Source organism: Mesoplodon bidens (assembly GCF_964165515.1).
Source record: "Mesoplodon bidens genome assembly, chromosome: 20".
In the NCBI taxonomy this organism is placed as follows: Eukaryota; Metazoa; Chordata; class Mammalia; order Artiodactyla; family Ziphiidae; genus Mesoplodon; species Mesoplodon bidens.
This window is the reverse complement of record NC_138181.1, coordinates 29,149,940-29,168,037: the sequence shown is the minus strand read 5'-3', so window position 1 is coordinate 29,168,037 and position 18,098 is coordinate 29,149,940. Positions and strand designations below refer to the sequence as shown.

General features: G+C 45.6%; 1 protein-coding gene across 3 annotated transcripts in view; it reads left to right on the top strand.

Annotated features, from left to right (window-relative positions):
- STOX2 (storkhead box 2) overlaps positions 1–18,098 on the top strand; it is a 198,408-nt gene that overhangs the window by 83,066 nt on the left and 97,244 nt on the right. The window contains exon 1 of one of the 3 annotated variants that reach the window (XM_081220723.1): positions 14,109–14,342. The exons of the other annotated variants lie outside the window; for them this stretch is intronic. Within the exon in view, the coding sequence (XP_081076849.1) occupies positions 14,177–14,342 (166 nt within the window). The 5' untranslated portion in view covers positions 14,109–14,176. Of the gene's footprint in view, positions 1–14,108; positions 14,343–18,098 lie in introns of those variants that run through there. 3 annotated transcript variants of the gene reach the window in all.

Sequence of the window (18,098 nt, the reverse complement as noted above, 5' to 3'; positions counted from 1 at the left end):
AACCCCCGGGACCTCAGAATCTGACCTTACTTGGAAATAGGGTTGTTACTGATGCAGTTAGTTAAGATGAGGTCATACTCGAGTAGTGTGGCCCCTAATCCAATGTGATTGGTGTCCTTATAAAACAGTGAAATTTGGACACAGATATGCACACGGAGAAATGCCATGTGAAGACAGGGGTGATGCAGCAGAAGCCAAGCAATGCCAAGATGGCCACTGAAGCACCAGAAGCTAGGAGTGAGGCCTGGAGCAGATTCTGCCTCCCAGCTCTCAGAAGGAACCCACCCTGCGCACACCTTGATCTTGGATTTCTCCAGAACTGTGAGATGGTTTCTATTGTTGAAGCTGTCCAGTTTGTGGTATTTTGTTCTGCCAGCCCTAGCAAACTAATGCAAATGAATTCTTACCTTAAACAAACAAACAATAAAAATGAAAACATTAAGTTAGTAAAGTTTGATGAGCCTGAGCCTTTGAGCAAAGTGCCCTTTCTTTTTTCCAGCATTGCAGCAACTTAGAATCAGAGGACCTTGGCACTGGAGGGCCCTGGCTGGGGACTGGCACGAGGTCTGCAGGGGCACCTGCTGGGCTCAGCCTGAGTCCAGGGTCACTGGCTCACTTCTGCTTCTCTCCACCGACACTTCCTCTCCATTCATTCTTGACTTCCGGTCCCCTGCACAAGCTCCATGTCCCAGGATAGTCTCCTCTCAGCATGTTAATTTCTCTCTCCCTTCCTACCTCTTCCTTTAAGTCTTCCTAGTTTGATAAAAAATATGCCAACTGCTTCCTTTCAGCTCTCGCAATCCGGAAGTGAAATCCCCAGCACCCTCTTGCAGAAGAAAGACCCCCCCCCCTAATTTTCGATTCATCCCTATCCTCCACCCCTCCGGTGCCCTTACCCTTTGCCTGTATATTTGGATGCCGTATTTTATGCCTCCCTGTCTTGTGTCTGCCATACTTCCGCCATCCATTAGGTCAGGTCGGAGCTGAGGTACGACCAGCGTGGGTGGGGAAGCCAACGACAGGTAGGCTGAAGTTGAAGGTGGTACCTTCATTTGGTGGGAGGAGAGCCTGGGTGGGATGCCCACACTGTGAAGGGGAGATAGACCACAGTTAGAAACACAGGTCAACACATAGAAGACTTCGAAATGGGGAGATCTGGCCAAGAATCAGAGATTGGCGAGGAGATAGAAAACCAGGCAGACTGATCACATGGGCCCGGGAACCAGGGTGAACTCAGGGCAGTGTATACAGTCTCTGGCAGCGCCCGATGTGTGCGTGCATGCCATTGGGGGACTGAGTAAGATCAGAAAGGGTGGAAGCTTTACTTCTTAGGAGGTGCAGAGACCGTGGGACCATGCCATTGTGTCATCTGAGGTTAAAATCCCTGGGATTTAAGGCCCCAGTCTATGGAGGGCTTTGAGTGTTGTGCTTTCTACAATATAATGCTTCATCGATGGTGCCGATTTTTACTAAAATTTTACTCATCTTGTCTTTGGAACTTTAATGGTTTCCAAATCTGCTCTGTGTTAAAGGATGGCCACGAGCTGTGCCAAAGGGGATGGGTGAGGTGCCCTGCATGGCGGGCCGGCCCCCTGGAGGGTCCGAGGTGCCGGCTTAGGCAGTGTTGTTGAACAGCTATAGCTGCTGGTGGTCTGTACACGGGTGGAGGGTCCCGGATCAGTGGGGAAGATGAGGGAGTACCTGGGCATCTCATTTGGTGGGTGTTTTCTACCCAGACCGCAATCCTTTGTTTTTTGCCCAGCAAACACCAAGTAGAGCTGCGTTGCTACTTCTATTTTTCTTTAGTCTTTGGGAAACAAAACAAGCTTTTCTCCCCCAAATAAGACTTTAAGTCTTAATCAGGTAAATAGTTAGTGAAAATCCTTGACTTTACTAAGTTTTAGCCCACTTGCTGGTCTTTGATGGCAGGGACTTCCTAGATATAAGACTGAGCGAAGAGCTCTACATATATTATCTTATTTAAATTGACCACTATATATTTTTACTGTTCTTATTTTAAAGATGAGAAGACGCAGGCTTATAGAGGTTAAATAATTTGTTTAGGGACACAGAGGAGGTAAGAAGCTGAGCCAGGACTTAAACTGGGGCCTGACTTCAAATTCTGTGTTTAGTACTGAACTGGCATAACCAATAGTGTCAAATTCTGAGTTCCTAAGAATTTCTTTTTATTCTTCCTGTTGTTCCAAAGTAAAATTTTACCATGACTTGCGTTATTATCATCTCAAAGTCACAAAGAAATAGAACAATGACTTACCATGTATTTATTATTACTCTGGCCCTAATCAACTCTTCTAAATGTCAATAAAAGTGAGATGTAGCACTTTCCATAGACTTCAGAATGTCTGCATATTTCTTATTACATTATAATAGCACATCATGGTGTTTGAACCAGGAAAAGGACACGGCAGCTGTTGAGTGCAGTTCCCACCTTTTCTAAATGAAGATATTGAGAGTCATAGAGGTTTGGTGAGTTGACTACTGGGAATTATTAAAGGCTGGCATAGAACTTCCGTGCTGGTGTTCTTTCTCCTTACTTAAGTGTTCTTCACAGAGCTCTTATCTTTTCCAGTACCTCGTTGAGGTTGGTGGGTAAAACAATACAGGAGCAGAGAAGTTACGTGACACTTGCTCAAGATGCCAGAGGAAGTTTGTAGTGGAAGGAAGACATGAGCTTAAGAACCCTGGGACCAGCCTTTCCATCACCCCCACCCCGGCTCCCTGAGCCTTGCTGTGCTGTGCTGCCTCTTAGGGGTTGCCCTCTCAGCAGGTCTCTGAATGGCCACATGGCTACGTTGCCTTAAGCCCACTGATGCCAGAGGAAGGGAGGGAGGGGAGGGAGGGAAGAGGAGAGAAAGAGAGAGAGGGGACCATCACCATATCATACATGACTGATTGTGAAAATGGTAAAGGATGTCTGGGAACTTTTGTTTCATGCATGTGTGCGTGTTTCTTTTAATGTTCTCTATTTTTCTTTTCTTTTTTTGGTGAAAAACTCAGATTTTATAATTATTAAGAAATTCTTCCTGTCAGAGACAAAAGAAAAAGTGAGCTGCTTGATTCCATTTCCAGCAATATAGCAGACCATATATCCTCAAAAGCCCCTGGATTAAAAAAAACCCACTATAAATTTCCAGGTGAAATATTTCATAGCATTTCTTGGCTCTTCAATCTCGTAAAACGCAAATCTAGCTCCATCCACATTTCTGTACCATTAAGCTAACAACTCAGCCCCAAGGGAACTGCCCTGTTCATGCTGAGCAAAGAAACTGGTAAACAGGGTAAACTGCAACAAGGTTTGACTATTTAAAACAGTAAAAGAAAGAGGGGGGGGACAGAGAAAGGAGAGGGGGAGAGGGAGGGAGGAGGGGGGAGGGAGGGAGGGGAAAGAAGCAGGAGATGGAGGAAGAAAGAAAGGAAGAAGGAAGGAAGGAAATGGAACAATAACCTGGGAGCCAATATATGTTTGTACAGAGTTGAATCACTGTCAGGTATTTGTGTTGTTTGGGAGAATACAGAGAGGGTGATTTATTTTAGATTTTTTTCAAGTTCAAGAATGCCTGTTGAAATATCGGGGTAATCACTGAAAGAACAGAAGAAGAGAAGACATTAAGAGAGAAAGAGACTACTTAAATGATTTAGCATGGCACAATAAAGAACTTTCTGAGCTTCCCAGGGGGTGCACCACCTGACCTGGCAGCCAGGGTGTGTTCAGCCCTGGACCCGGTCGAGGGTGTTAACTAAAATGAATTAAATTAACATTTACTGAGCACTAACTGATTGCCAGGCACATATTTCATTTAATCCTCAGAACAACCCCATTAAATTGGCACTTTTGTCTTCCCCATGTTACAGAGGAAGAACTCAGGCATAGAGCTGGTTTATAGGACATGTCTGAGGTTGCCCAGCTGGCGAGTAGAGATGCTGGGATTCAGACACTGAGAGATGTGCTCCAGAGTAATCACTTTTTTTTTTTTTTTTTTGTGGTACATGGACCTCTCACTGTTACAGCCTCTCCCATTGCGGAGCACAGGCTCCGGACGCGCAGGCTCAGCAGCCATGGCTCACGGGCCCAGCCGCTCCACGGCATGTGGGATCTTCCCGGACCGGGGCACGAACCCGTGTCCCCTGCATCGGCAGGCGGACTCTCAACCACTGCGCCACCAGGGAAGCCCCAGAGTAATCACTTTTAACTCCTAAACTCTTTCGCCTTAGCAAAATCCTTGCAGGGAAATCCTTGCCTTAGCAAGATTCTGGGGGGAGGTGGGGTGGAGAGAACTGTGCCCCTCCAAGATGGCTCAAGGCCTCTCCCCTCTGTTCTCCTGTTCTACAGCCTGTGGGCCTCCTCCCGGAAACCTGCAGGTGCGCACAGCTGGAGGAACCTTTTGCCTTGATTTCATGGGTCAGTGCAGTGCTGCAGCTCTTGAACTTGGTCATTTGTGAACTCTGACACGTGCATAAAATCACTTCCTTTTAAGTTTTTCTGTTTTAGTTGCTGAGGTTATGGTGTTGATTATAATGGTCTGTCATGACACGTGAAAGCAAATTGGATGTTCTCATAATTGATGCGTACTTAAGACGTATTTAGCCTCTCATCTAAGCAAGTTATATCTCAATTGTTACAGGATCTAAATTTCAAATATCCCATTTGCCATGCCACCCATTCACTAGCATATAGGTGCTGGCTCCATGAATACATTTATCTGTCAACACCGAACATGGGTGGATTTCTTTAGGTCTGCAACTGAAATAATTTAGGTCTAAAAATGTGTCCTGGCTCTGGAAAACTCTGTAGGAGGCTCACCTCCAAGAACTTGGAGATGTTTAAACACGCAGTGTCTGGAGCCAGGGAGCCAGATCAGATATTCTCTGGAAATCAGCTTCCCTCTAAGATTTTGGAAGAAAACTGTGTCGCAAAACAGTGTCTCCATCCTATCTCTGGGTTCAACTTTCTCTTTCCTTTATTCCCTTCTGTCTCTTTCTTGTAGCTTCTTATTTGGGTTTGGCCTTTTCCCATTTCGAGGACATTTTACTCCTTTCTTCTAAGAAGCCACGAAGACAGAGAGGTTGCAGTTTCCTGACTGGCACAAAGGTGTGTCCACACAAAACTCACCTGCAGGCTGAAACAAGGGCGGGCGCTCACCTCTAGTCTAGTCTGTGTTACAAAGCGCAGTCCACGTGCAAAATGTTAGGACTTGGCACTTGTCCCTTCCCCCTGCTGCCAGCGCTCAGCTTGGTGGCCTGGAGGGAGCCCCCCGCTGGCCTCTTAAGAAGGTAGTCCCTTGTTCTTTGTGGGCACTGGGAAAACAAGGCGGGGTGGGGGGAAAGGCTGGGGAATACAGGTTATGCTGTATTGTGTATTCTCCTTACAGGAAGCGTTTGCCATCAGATGGAATTACCTCAGCCAATTTTTGGTTTGGGTAAATGGGGTCATAGCAGAACCAATGCAATATATGTCTTGCCAAACATTAAACTTTGGCCACAGGTCTTTGAGCCTCCACCCCCATTAGTCAGGGGACAAAGAAGAGTATATGGTGACACCCCCAAATGCTACTATTTTACATTTTAAAATATCTGATCATACCGGCAGTTTTTCTTGTCTCCCCACTTACATTTATTTGTTCCTCTTATAAAGCAAAAATTATACTTTTTGACCAGCCTTCTTTCACTAAAAGTAGAGTGACTGTATGTCCCTGTTGGACCAGGCAGGTTCTGGTCAAGCGTTTTTTCCTACTGGAATTAATAGCATCCTTTTTACTTGAAAAAAAATGTCCTAGTTGAATAATAAATAACATAGTAACTAATGAAAGCTACTGCAAATGATTATTAGGTTATAGTTACCCCTCTCTGTTTGAAATAGAAGTCTCATAGCACCTTTAAAGTATCAAATGAATAATAATAGGAAGACTAAAGATTATTACCCAGAAGGCTAATTACTTAAATTTTGAAATATTGAAGGAAAGTTGGAAAAAAATCTCTCCAATGGACTTAGTAGAAATTATTAATCTCATCTGTGTTTTTTTAATTCTATATTAAAGTTAAAATGTTATTAGTAATTATTAAATGATATCACATAAAAGTCCTGTAATTTGCTGGGAGTTAAAGTAGTTATTCTTTTTTTTTTTTTTTTGCGGTACGCGGGCCTCTCTCACTGTTGTGGCCTCTCCCGTTGCGGAGCACAGGCTCCAGACGCGAAGGCTCAGCGGCCATGGCTCACGGGCCCAGCCGCTCCGTGGCATGTGGGATCTTCCCGGACCGGGGCACGAACCTGCATCCCCTGCATCGGCAGGCGGACTCTCAACCACTGCGCCACCAGGGAAGCCCTTAATATAAATTTTAAAAAGCAAAAATGTTGGTGTCTCTAAACTTAAAAAAGTCTTTTAAAAAATTTCTCTAGATCTTGACAAACTCAAATGCACCCTTGAAAGAATCATTTTCCAGTTATATTTGGGTGGAACCTGACCCTGCCAGTTTACTTTTGAGCTTGTTTTATATTCTCGGTCTACCTGATATCAGCTTTTGTTTTCAAACATAAAAAAGGGCGAGGCTGTGTGCCCCCCGTGTGTGCAGGAGAAAGGACCAGTTCACAGCAGCTTGTCTTCCACCCTGTCCATACAAAGCCACTTCCTGACTGTGCCTTGGCTTCTTGGACTCTATTCTTTTCTATCTTTTATTATTTATTTATTTATTTTTACATCTTTATTGGAGTATAATTGCTTTCAACGGTGTGTTACTTTCTGCTTTATAACAAAGTGAATCAGCTATACATATACATATATCCCTATGTCTCCTCGCTCTTGCGTCTCCCTCCCACCCTCCCTATCCCACCCTTCTGGGTGGTCACAAAGCACCAAGCTGATCTCCCTGTGCTATGCGGCTGCTTCCCACTAGCTATCTACCTTATGTTTGGTAGTGTATATATGTCCATGCCGCTCTTTTGCTTTGTCCCAGCTTACCCTTCCCCCTCCCCATATCCTCAAGTCCATTCTCTAGTAGGTCTGTGTCTCTATTCCTGTCTTACCCCTAGGTTCTTCATGACATTTTTTTTCTCTTTTTTTAATCTTTTAAATTGCATAAAATATACGTAACGTTTACTACTTTAATTCTTTCTGTACAGTTCAGTGGCATTAAGTACATTCACGTTGTTGTGCAACTATCCCCACCATCCATCTTCAGGACTTTATCACCGTCCCAAACTGGAACGCGATGCCCATTAAACCCTAACTCCCCCTCCCCTTCCCCCAGGCCCTGACAATGGTGATTGTACTGTCTCTGAATTTGACTACTCTAAGCACCTCATCTAAGAGGCATCGTACAGTATTTGTTCTTTTGTGTCTCCCCGATGTAGCAGAATACCTTCAGGATTCATCCACGTTGTAGCACGTGTCAGAATTTCCTCACATCTGCTCTTTCCATTTGTTGACGGACACAGGTTGTCTCTACCTTCTCTGGACTCTGTTCTTCACCCTGGGTAACTGCTCCAGTTTGAGCAGGGTGTGCTGGGCACCACTGAATGCTGCAGCTCTTGAATACACGCTAGCTGCTCCTGGGTGTTTTCTTCTTTCTTTTTCCTAAACCCAGTTTGTGGATGCTCTGTATTTCAGCTATTTAACTCAGTAGCATCCACGGTATGGTATCAGTGCTACTTGCTGGCCCCCACTGGAATTCAGCTTGTTTTGTTATTTGATGCAGAGCAGGATGCATAGGCGAACAAAAGGATCTAGAAAGGATTCAGGTTTTTAAAGTGCCCCCCCTTAGTGATCAAGCGTAATAATAAAATTGGCGCTTTTTTTTTTGCGGTATGTGGGCCTCTCACTGTTGTGGCCTCTGCCGTTGCGGAGGATGTGGGATCCTCCCGGATCGGGGCACGAACCCACGTCCCCTGCATCAGCAGGCGGACTCTCAACCACTGCGCCACCAGGGAAGCCCCTAAAATTGGCTATTTTTGTCTTGATGCCTCCTGCTTGCCAGCAGTGAAATGGAACATTTATATATTTACCTCAGATCTTCACTTTGAGAGCTTATCGCCGTGACAATTGAAACAACGGAACTCAAAGATGAATTTTTCCCAGGCCCCCAGCAAAGACGTGAATGCCTGCTCACCTTGGCATCACTGCACCGCACTGCCCTCTATTACTCTGACTTCACTTAGTCTGGCCTGGAGACGGATGTCATCATCCTCCCAGCCTACTCCAGCCTCTCTGGCCTCCCAAACACTCAGGCCCCTCTTGAGTTACTTCTCCTTGGCGAGTTCCTCCATCCCCAAATAATTGCTTTCTTTGGGAGTAGAATTCATTGTCCACCATTATTCATTATAGCCCTGTCGGCAGTGGCTTATAGGTGACAATGTACCTGAGTGGAGAGACTAAGGGAAATTCAGCTTAGGTTTTGATAGGGATGCAAAGACCAATATATACAGTCTCATCATTCTTAGGACTTCTCCGCAACATGTTTTACGCCATGGATTTATCACCTCCCACCACCTGTCTAGATCTGTTTGCCTAAATGTGCTCCAGCAACAGGTGGTCCTATGATTAGAGCTGATGAGCAGTTGTTGTTGTTGTTTTTTCTTGGTAGATTTACAAGGTGCGTTTGCACATGAAAGGCTCTGAGAAGTCCAGCAGGCCTGTTGTAACTTTAACACATCTTCTGAATTTATAATGGAACCCTCTTTCCAAGTCACATTTGTTAATGTATCTCAGGACAGGTGTTCCCCAGAGCGCATTATTTATTGGGGGCTGCAGGCCTGCATGCCAGCAGCATGACCACTGCCCTGGCAACCACGCTGGTGGTCCACATAAGAAGAGAGCTCAAGCTTTCTGATAAAATTATAACTAGCAGTTTGGAGGCTGGGCAAAGGAGGACAAAGATGTATCTGCCAAATACATGGTCAGCTACCTTATTGGCTGCTTTTGGAGGCCCAGGTCATATGAATGTGCATATGTACATACATGCAAGTATATGAGTGTATATATGCGTCACATAAGAAATACTCCCAATCCTCCAGCTCGAAAGCCTCTGAAAAAGCCCTCGTCCTTTTGGGACACATTCATTTCCAGATTCCATTTAGCTTCTTAACCTGGACCACGCAACCGCCCAATTTTATGGTGTGTATATGTATTTTTTTTGACTAAAAGCACATTTGTCAAATGAAGCTGTTAATATCTTTTTCAAATTATGTTTCAGGACGCAGCAGCAAGATGAATGACTCTCAGACTCAGAATTTTGAATTTTATTTAACAAATACTTTAATCACAAAGTTTGACGCATATATCACAGACGTACATAAATACATAAACATCTATTTCCTTTCTGCGGACTTAGCTCTCTTACCATACCAAAGTGGGGCTTTCTGTGCACAACAAAGATCACTTATAGTTAGGTCTTTAATGAATGTTCAGTATACCAGAGATACAAATTCAAAATATCAAATTTTCCTTGATTAGAGATACAAATGGGAAAATCAAATTTCCTTCAGTTTTTAGGTTCAATGTATTCAGTTTGTAAATTTGGTATTTTAAAAATAATAAAAATTAAAACTGTAACTCTCAGGGGGCCTTTGAAAAACATTTGATCAACTCAGATTGAAGACTGAAGTCCTTTTACTCAATAATTAGCCCCATTTAGAAACACAGTTATGGAAAATTTCAAACAAGATTCTTCGGAGTACTTAATCAGGCTTCATTAGTCATCACATCTGGGCCAGTTACTGTGAGCCACTGGACACAGCTATGAACAAAGCAGAACAATGAACTACAATGAATAAAACAGAAAACATCCCTTGCCTTCATGGAGTTTACATACTTGTAACTATTAAATTCATTCAACTCTTGTAAATCTAATAAACCAAGGTTTTAAATGAGGAGCATGTCAAAGTCAAAATTCTCCTACCTTTCAACTTAAAATTACAAGTCTAGGGCTTCCCTGGTGGCGCACTGGTTGAGAGTCCGCCTGCCGATGCAGGGGACATGGGTTCGTGCCCCGGTCTGGGAAGATCCCACGTGCCGCGGAGCGGCTGGGCCTGTGAGCCATGGCCGCTGGGCCTGCGCATCCGGAGCCTGTGCTCCGCAACGGGAGAGGCCACAGCAGTGAGAGGCCCGCGTACCACACACACACACACAAAAAAAAGTCTAAAATCAATTACAGTTGACCCTTGAAAGACACAGGTTTGAACTACCCATTTCCACTTATACGTGGGTATTTTTCAATAGTAAATACCACATGGTCCATCCGTGGCTGATTGAATCCGAGGAACCGTGGATGGAATGGCCGCTATAAATTATACTTCAATTAACCTGGTTGTTCAAGGGCCAACTGTATACATCTGAATTAGAATCACAAAGCAAATGTGTGTCTAATTAGTGTCTCTATCTGATGTGTAAATACCAAATGTACAAATTATTCTTAAGCCTGATTAAAAAATTACGAGTACTGTGAAAGTGATTTGCTGTATCATTTCGCTAATTAATTCTAAACTTTCCTACTAGGAAAAACTGGGATTACACAACTGAGCTTCCTTGATGGACAGTTCAAGACCCAGATACTTGATTGTCTCAAGTGGGTTGAGCGATTTGAAACTAGGACTAGGGACCTAGGGGTTGAGTATGACCAGAGTGAATATTTCCATAGGACAGATGGACACACTGAGTCTGATTTTAACAGTGGCTGTAATAACGGGATTCCACTTTCTTTACATAACGTTGGTTTCACAGTATGTTGTTTGCGAGATTCAAGTCTTACCTTCATAACTTCTTTTGATGTTGCCACTTCATTTGGATGGATAAATTACTTAACTGTCTCTACCTCTCCTACTCTACTATCTGATTCGATTAAGCTAACCCAGCCTATTTACCACCTGATTCTTCTGTGTCTGGCTATTTGGCTTTGGCTCCAAGAGCATTCTGTTGCGTATGGACACTTGGTGATATCGCTGCTCTGCAAAGGCCAGCATTCAGAGGCAGCTGAGTGGAGCTGTAGCTCTCCTCCCAGAATATCCATCAACCCACCCCCATTCCTTCAGATGAACAATGAATATTTTCTCAGTTTTAAGTCAAGTGCGATTCAAATTTACAGTCCAGAACAGTCCTGGACGACCCCTCCCCTAAACAGAATCCCTCTTCTAAGCCCCTTTTATATAGAAATTCTGAAACTGTCATTGCTTCTTTGCTTAAAACCCTTCAGTGGCTCACATAATACAATAGAATACAAAACCCTTAACATGGCCTGCAAGTCCTTGCGTGATCCAGCTCTTGGCTTCATCCATGATCTCATCACACGCCTTCCTCTTATGCTCCAATTCCAGCCACGCTGGCCTTCTTTCACTTCTTCCAACAGAAGCCAAGATTCTTTCCCACCTCAGGGCCTTTGCATGCACTGTTCCCAGTTTCTGAAACATCACTCTCCCCACTCTTTGCTTGGATGATTCCACATACTGTAGGTCTCAGATTAACTGTCATTTTTTCATGGGGTGATTCTTCTTTGTAGACCTTAACACAATCCGTGCATTTATTTGCTTACTACCTAGACCATAAGTTACGTGGGGCCATGTGTGTTGTTCTGTTTGCCCAGCATCCATCACAGCATATACTAGACAGTCAAAAATCATTTGCTAAATGAATAAGTATCACAGTTGTCACAGCAATCACCATTAGCCTTCAGTCGTAACCATTATAATCATTCATATAACCACTTATGGCTCATGGGATGTAGGGTAATTGTTGAATTGGATTGAGATATCTAAATGTCAATATCTCATGCATTCATTAATACAATTATTTTTTATTACCTTTATGGTTCTTTACACATTTAGTCTTCTTTAGCTTCTAAAGCTGGAGGCTTTCTGTTCTTAGCAGTCCTCTTACAGTAAAGAAGACATTTTAGCAAAATGTGCCTTTTGGGAGACTGTCCTTTTCTAACTTCTAAAAAATATCACTGAATATTAGCTAACTGGTTTACAGTTAGTAATAAATTTTGATTAGTGTAAATACAAGTTGCTTAGTGATTTTTGTTTGTTTACCCCCGGTTTCCCGGGAGATAGATCAGTTACACTGACCCCAGGTTACAGAAGGCAGCCCTTAGATATTGAATGGAAGTTCTAGGTTCTATAATGTTTGTTGCCGAAACCTCGCCCCCCTCTGTGTCGCTCTTCGAGGACCTTGCCCCCCTCCCGCAAAGAATTAAAGCCTTGGAGAAGCACCAAATTGTGCTAAAACTCCTGAATCTTAACCATTTAGAACCCAGTGTGGTTTTTTTTTGGGGGGGGTTGTTTTTTGCAGTATCAGCCTGAAAAGATCATAGGTTCCTAAAGATTTCATATCCCTGTCTCTGTACCTTGGCACCTGCGAATATGTAGGACAGCATAAAACATGATTTTGAACGTTGCATCGTCACAAATGGAAAAAAGCGCAAAGACGTAAGAAGAATCGGGTTTATTTTTGTTGTTTACAACACCTAAGCGTTATTGGAAACCCAAACGAGAAGCCAAGCTGAAAAAACGGCCGCAGCGCAGCGCGGTCGGGGTTCTCCGCAATGTGGCCGCGCGCCTTTAACTCGCAGTGACCTCCGCGTCCCGGCCCGGCATCCCGGGCCCGGCGCCTCGGCCGGGGCGGCGCATCGCCCCCTCCTCCCCTCCCGCGCCGCGCGCATTGTTGTCCTTTAGCGATTGGTTGTTGGACCAGAAACAGCCGTGCAGAGCCGAGCCGGGTAGTGGGGCTGTTGGACCTGAATGCAGGTTAGCGGGCTGGTAGTGACTGACACCGGGGGCTCGAGGGACAGCGAGGAAGAGCCGGAGCCGCCCTCGCTGCGTCCTCCAGGCGGTGTGGACCAGGTGCCCGGGCGTTTGCGGCTGTCGGCGGAGCTCCGGGTGGCGCCCCCTCCCCCGGACCTAGCTGCCTCCGGGATTGGCGCAGGTGGGCAAGGCAGGGCACCGCAGACTGCCCTGTTCCCACCGAGCGGTTTCTCTCCCTTTCTGCAAGCGGGAGGCGCCATCCTAAAAATATGTAAATATCCGAGCGCTGACTCCTGGCTGGGGCACCAGCCAAGTCCCAGAGCCGCCGCAGGGTGTTTTACATGAAAATGAGAAGCCTGACAGGATCCGTGCTCTAACTTAAGGCAGCTCGGTGACTAGCAGGAGGCTGAGCGGCTTCCCGGCTTCCTGTCCTTCAATAGCCATTCTGCGCGCTCGCGACTGAGCAGCGGTGCCGCCGTGCGGGTGGCGATCGGCAGGCTCCGCATCCTTGGCAGCCATGGCTCCCGTCGCCGCCGCGGCCAGTAAGTAGGAGCATGCCTGTGTAGGGGGGCACATGCGTGTCGGCGCGCGCGCGCACACACGCACACGCACACACGCACGCACACCACCCTGAGCCTTGGAAGGAGGAAGATCGACGAGGCGCTGCAGTCGCGAGGACTCTTCCTGGATTCGGCAGGAGCCCGCCGCCGCAGCTGCTGACTGCAGAGCCTGCTCGGATCCTGTGCACACGCGCCCCCCATCCGAGCCTCTGTAATGAAGACTGCCTCCCGAGGGCTGCAGGGGAGGCAGAGCCAGCCCGCGCCCGGGACTGCGGGCCGCGCGGCTGATAGGCCCAGGGGGACACGACTTGGACACTGTCATCCCCACGCCTCGCTCTGAGCCGCCCGGTGCGGAGAGGGTCTGCCGCCGCCCCTCCGGCTTCCCGGGCGCCCGATCCCGGGTCACCCCCGGAGGCCTGGGCTTCCTCATTTGTTTGGGTCTTTTGTGCCGTGGCTCACAGTTGGCTAAGCACTCCTGCGCTGAATCGGGCCATTGTCTGCGCTCCCATTGCTTTCACGCTGCAAGTCTCGGCGCCCTCACCCCGCCCGCCCCCTCCCCGCCTCCTCCTGGCCGGGGAGCCTCCTAACGTGCCTTTCCCCCCAGGAATCTGGAAGCTATAAGCCGGGCGGATTGCAAATGAAGTGTAATGCATTGTGGGACGTGTGTAAAATCGGAGCCTTCGCCGTGGGGGGGTGTGGGGGCGTGGGGAGGGCCGGACCCGCCGCTGGCGGTGTAGACGCTGACGAGGAGGGGCTGGGAAAATGCGCGCAGAGTCCGCCCGGGTCGTGCCCGCCGTAAACGGATGAAGCCGCGCGCTGCGCCCCGGCGCTGAGGCCCCGAGGATCGGGGCAGCGGGTCGCCCTCCCCACCATGAAGAAGACCCGGAGCACAACCTTGCGGCGAGCCTGGCCTAGCTCGGATTTCTCGGACCGGGCCTCGGACCGCATGAGGTCCCGCAGCGAGAAGGACTACCGCCTGCACAAGCGCTTCCCCGCGGCCTTCGCGCCCCAGGCTTCGCGGGGCTACATGACATCAGGTTGGTAACCGCGTTCCTGCCCCCAGGCCGGGGCCGCGGGGCGTGCTCCGGGCGCCGCGGCCGGGGTGCTTCCCCGGGAGGACGGGCGGTGATGGATGCGATAAGTTACGGGGAAAGCAGGAAAAAAAATTAGCTCACATCCACCATTTTGTACCTCCGCAAGATCCACAGCAGGCCCTCTCAATATGGGGTTGGAGAGCTATTAGTTAGGTGAAATCTGGGAGGGGGACGTGCCGGGCGTTTTGGCTGCACAGATAAATGACCGCCAGCTCGGGCGCCCAGCCTCCTTGAGCTCGTGGAAGAGCCTGCGTCCGCCGTTGCCCGCAGTATCGGGCTTGCTCGCCCCCGCATTGTGGCCAATTCTTATCCTAGTGGGTATTTAAACAGCCTTTCTTTTTTAAAAGGGAACAGGTTCCATGCACCGTTCTGGATGGTTTGAGTCAGGGAGGAGGTCTCAGGCTGGTCTGCTTGCACGCAGGGAACTGTGTTGCAGCTCATTGAATGCGTTCGGTGGGGTAATGGTGTGTATGCGGATTGAATGCTCACATGATTTTGTGTGGATTTAACATATGTTGCTTTGAATCAGGTTGTATGGGAAGAATGGAGGCTGTGTCATGTATTTGCATGTCAGACAGGAAGGACAAGCGAAACGGTAAATGGGAATGAAGGATTTCATCGTAAAACGCATAGAAGCATTTCTGAAGGCGCCAGTTAGTTCCCTTTGGAAATACAGCGGATGGCTTTGCTGTGTGACTTGGAAACCCAGGGATAAAATACTTGAAACGCTGAAGGAGGAAAATCCTGAAACTCTTCTCGCTGTTTTCTCCTTCCTTACTGTTGACCACTTGTATGTAATGATGTGTAAGACACCAATTTTGGTTTGTTTGTTTTTCATTCTGAATGAATTCATTTTCTTCTAAACAAAAGGTCATGGGAGCACCGAGGTTATATTTGAAAACACATCTATACCAAATCACCCTAAATCCTGGGAAGACTGCTTTAAGCTTGCAGTTGGTACTCAAAGTCTAGCTCTACTATCTTTCTCCTAAAACAGCAAGTTTCAAAAAAAAAAAAAAAACAAAACTGGGGCTGGTATCTCATGCTTTAAAAATGTCTTGTGAGTGCATTTCCGTGAGTATAAAACCTAAATAAAATAACCGTCTTTTTTACTGCAAAATCTGGCGACATAAGGATGTACTGCTTTGGCAATAAGGCTCCCTTGATTTTCCCTGTCATGAGAAGCCAGATTTGTAAAGGAAGTGACAACTACAGTTTATACTTCAGTAATTGAAGTCAGTCACTGCTGTGGTCGCTTTATTCTTCAGGCTGGTGGCAATAAATTTTGAAATACACCTAAATCCAAGTGTAACCTCAAAACACGTACGTATGTCCATAAACCCATGTCTACACTGAGTGTTCAGATAATCTCAGGTTTCATACCCTTGGGGTTTGAATGTCTTCACTCCACATTGAATAATTTCGCCTCTTTTTTGCCCCTCTTCAGGAATCAGTACTGATACCAAGAGTGAGGCTGAAGGAGGGCAGGTGGCCATAATGTCTTCAACAAACCTGCAAGACTCTGTAATGGTTTCAGGCACGTTCCCATGGAGCCTGTTTTCACCTGTCTTGTCATAGCATCATTATGATCACATTTTTATTCTTTGCTAAAGAACTTCTCTGCTATTGCCAGTTTTTCAAGGCATTTTTGAGGGCTTGAGGAAGAAGCTTTTCATTTTCTTTGATTCTCTTATTTCTTGACTTGTAAATAGTAAGCTGGTCCTATGGGGATAGTGAAGGATCAGCTCTTTCTGGTTGGTGGTTGCCTGTGCAGGTTTCCTGTTAGGTCACTACTGAGAAAAGAAAACCAGAAGGTGGGGGAAGAAGAGCTGTGGTATTCATTCAACATTTTATGGAGTCTCCCCCCACCTCAAGCAAAGTGTCTTGCTAGATTCTCATGGGGCTGCAGGGTTGGGTATAATATGGTTTTGTCCAAGGATGGAAGCTGTTATTTATTCTTTATTTTAATTATTAGCCAATATGTATAATAAAAAGGGTTGGGGCTCATGGAAGGATAAAGTAAATATTAAGACAAACACCTACAATGAACACTGGGAGAGTAGGTGGAATCTTTCTCATACACATCTTTTTGGGGGAGATTGAGAATAGCTTGTCAATTTCCTTTTCAAGTATGGTTCCTTTCCAAATACCAGTGTTGATAGTATAGATGGTATATTGAGACACTTTGACATCATTTGGGAGAAGTTGTCTTCCCCTTAACAAATGTAAGAAAGCCCACTTATATCAAGTTAGTGACTCTGGATACAAACGGAGCCTTTGTCACGTAAAATGAAATAGAAAATGAAGCAGCTTAGAAACACATGAAGCTTTTCATACTTCTTCTTTCTGTTTGTCCAGTCGTTTTGCCATAATAGCGACTAGTATTTATCATACTTATTCTCAGTAAAAAGAGGTTTTTTTGTTGGGCTCAAAGGACAAGATAAGCTGCTTCAGAGAAATACTAAATGACTTGAAATAACTTCAGTGGAGACTGTTTTTAGAAATCCCCTCCAACAAATATTCCTTAAAAATAGGGTGAAAATCACTTTTTTTTTTAACTTTAGGAAAGGAGAGGTCCTTGGACATTTGAATAGCTGTCCTTTTGATCTGGCCTACTGTCGCACAGTAGGTCTTTCAAGTTTAACTCTGTTTATTTAAGCCAAAATTATAGACATTCCATAATCTCTTTCTAATGAGACAGAACCTTTTCAAACAGTCTTTTTTCACTAATAAGTAACTACCAGTTTGAAATGTGATTTATAGCAACAGGCTTGACATTTAGCCTTGGCTTTTTCACGTAGCTTTGGGATAAACTACACTTAAGCTCAAGAGGTTAGAGTAGACACATATCAAACTTAAGGAGATCCTACAAACGGACAGTTAGAGAATTCTGAAACTTTAAATTTTGAAGACCATGCCTCATATGACGATTTAAGCCCCTGATTCATGCTACCAAGTCGAAAATAATCCTAAGAATTCACAGGCCTCCTGGCAACCAGCAAGTTCACAGGCCATGAGATGAGTTCATTGTTCATCTTGAATATTAATTTCCCAGAGGTAGTTTCTGAGCAGAAGGGGGGGAAATCTTGCCTTTTGTTCAAATCAAGATGAATAATAAAATGTGCATCCATGAGCTGAATAAGAAAAGGGGTTAGGCCAAATGCACGTGGGATTATTCTTCCACAGTTTCTAAAACTAGAAATTATGATATTAATTAACTAGAGAGAAAAGAAAACTCCCCATAAAGAGGCAAATAGCTGTATAATCCTTAGGGCTTTATGTATGAAAATATGCTCACCTACCTTCATGAAATGATTTTCAAGGCACCAAACCTTTGTTAATGAAGGTGTTAGAACCTTCTGTGTCAGGACCCTGTGAACTGTGACCTCTTTATACAAAGGATGCTACTTCACTTTCCTCTCCCCAAGCCCTGGGGGTGGCCACTTCTTTATATTTCACATGGCATGCCACCAAGTTTGGGGACATTTCATTGATCAAGACTGGAAAGTGATTTTTTTTCCACTATAAAGGTCCTACGGAGCATGTGCATAAAAGGCATCCCCTGTGAACGAGACACCCCCAAAGTCATGGTACTTTTAGATGGATGTTTGTCATTTTAAGGAACAAAAAGGCAGACAGTTTTAAAGGATTTGAAAAGGAAGAAAACACAAGCCTCAAACTGACATCTTAAGAAAATAT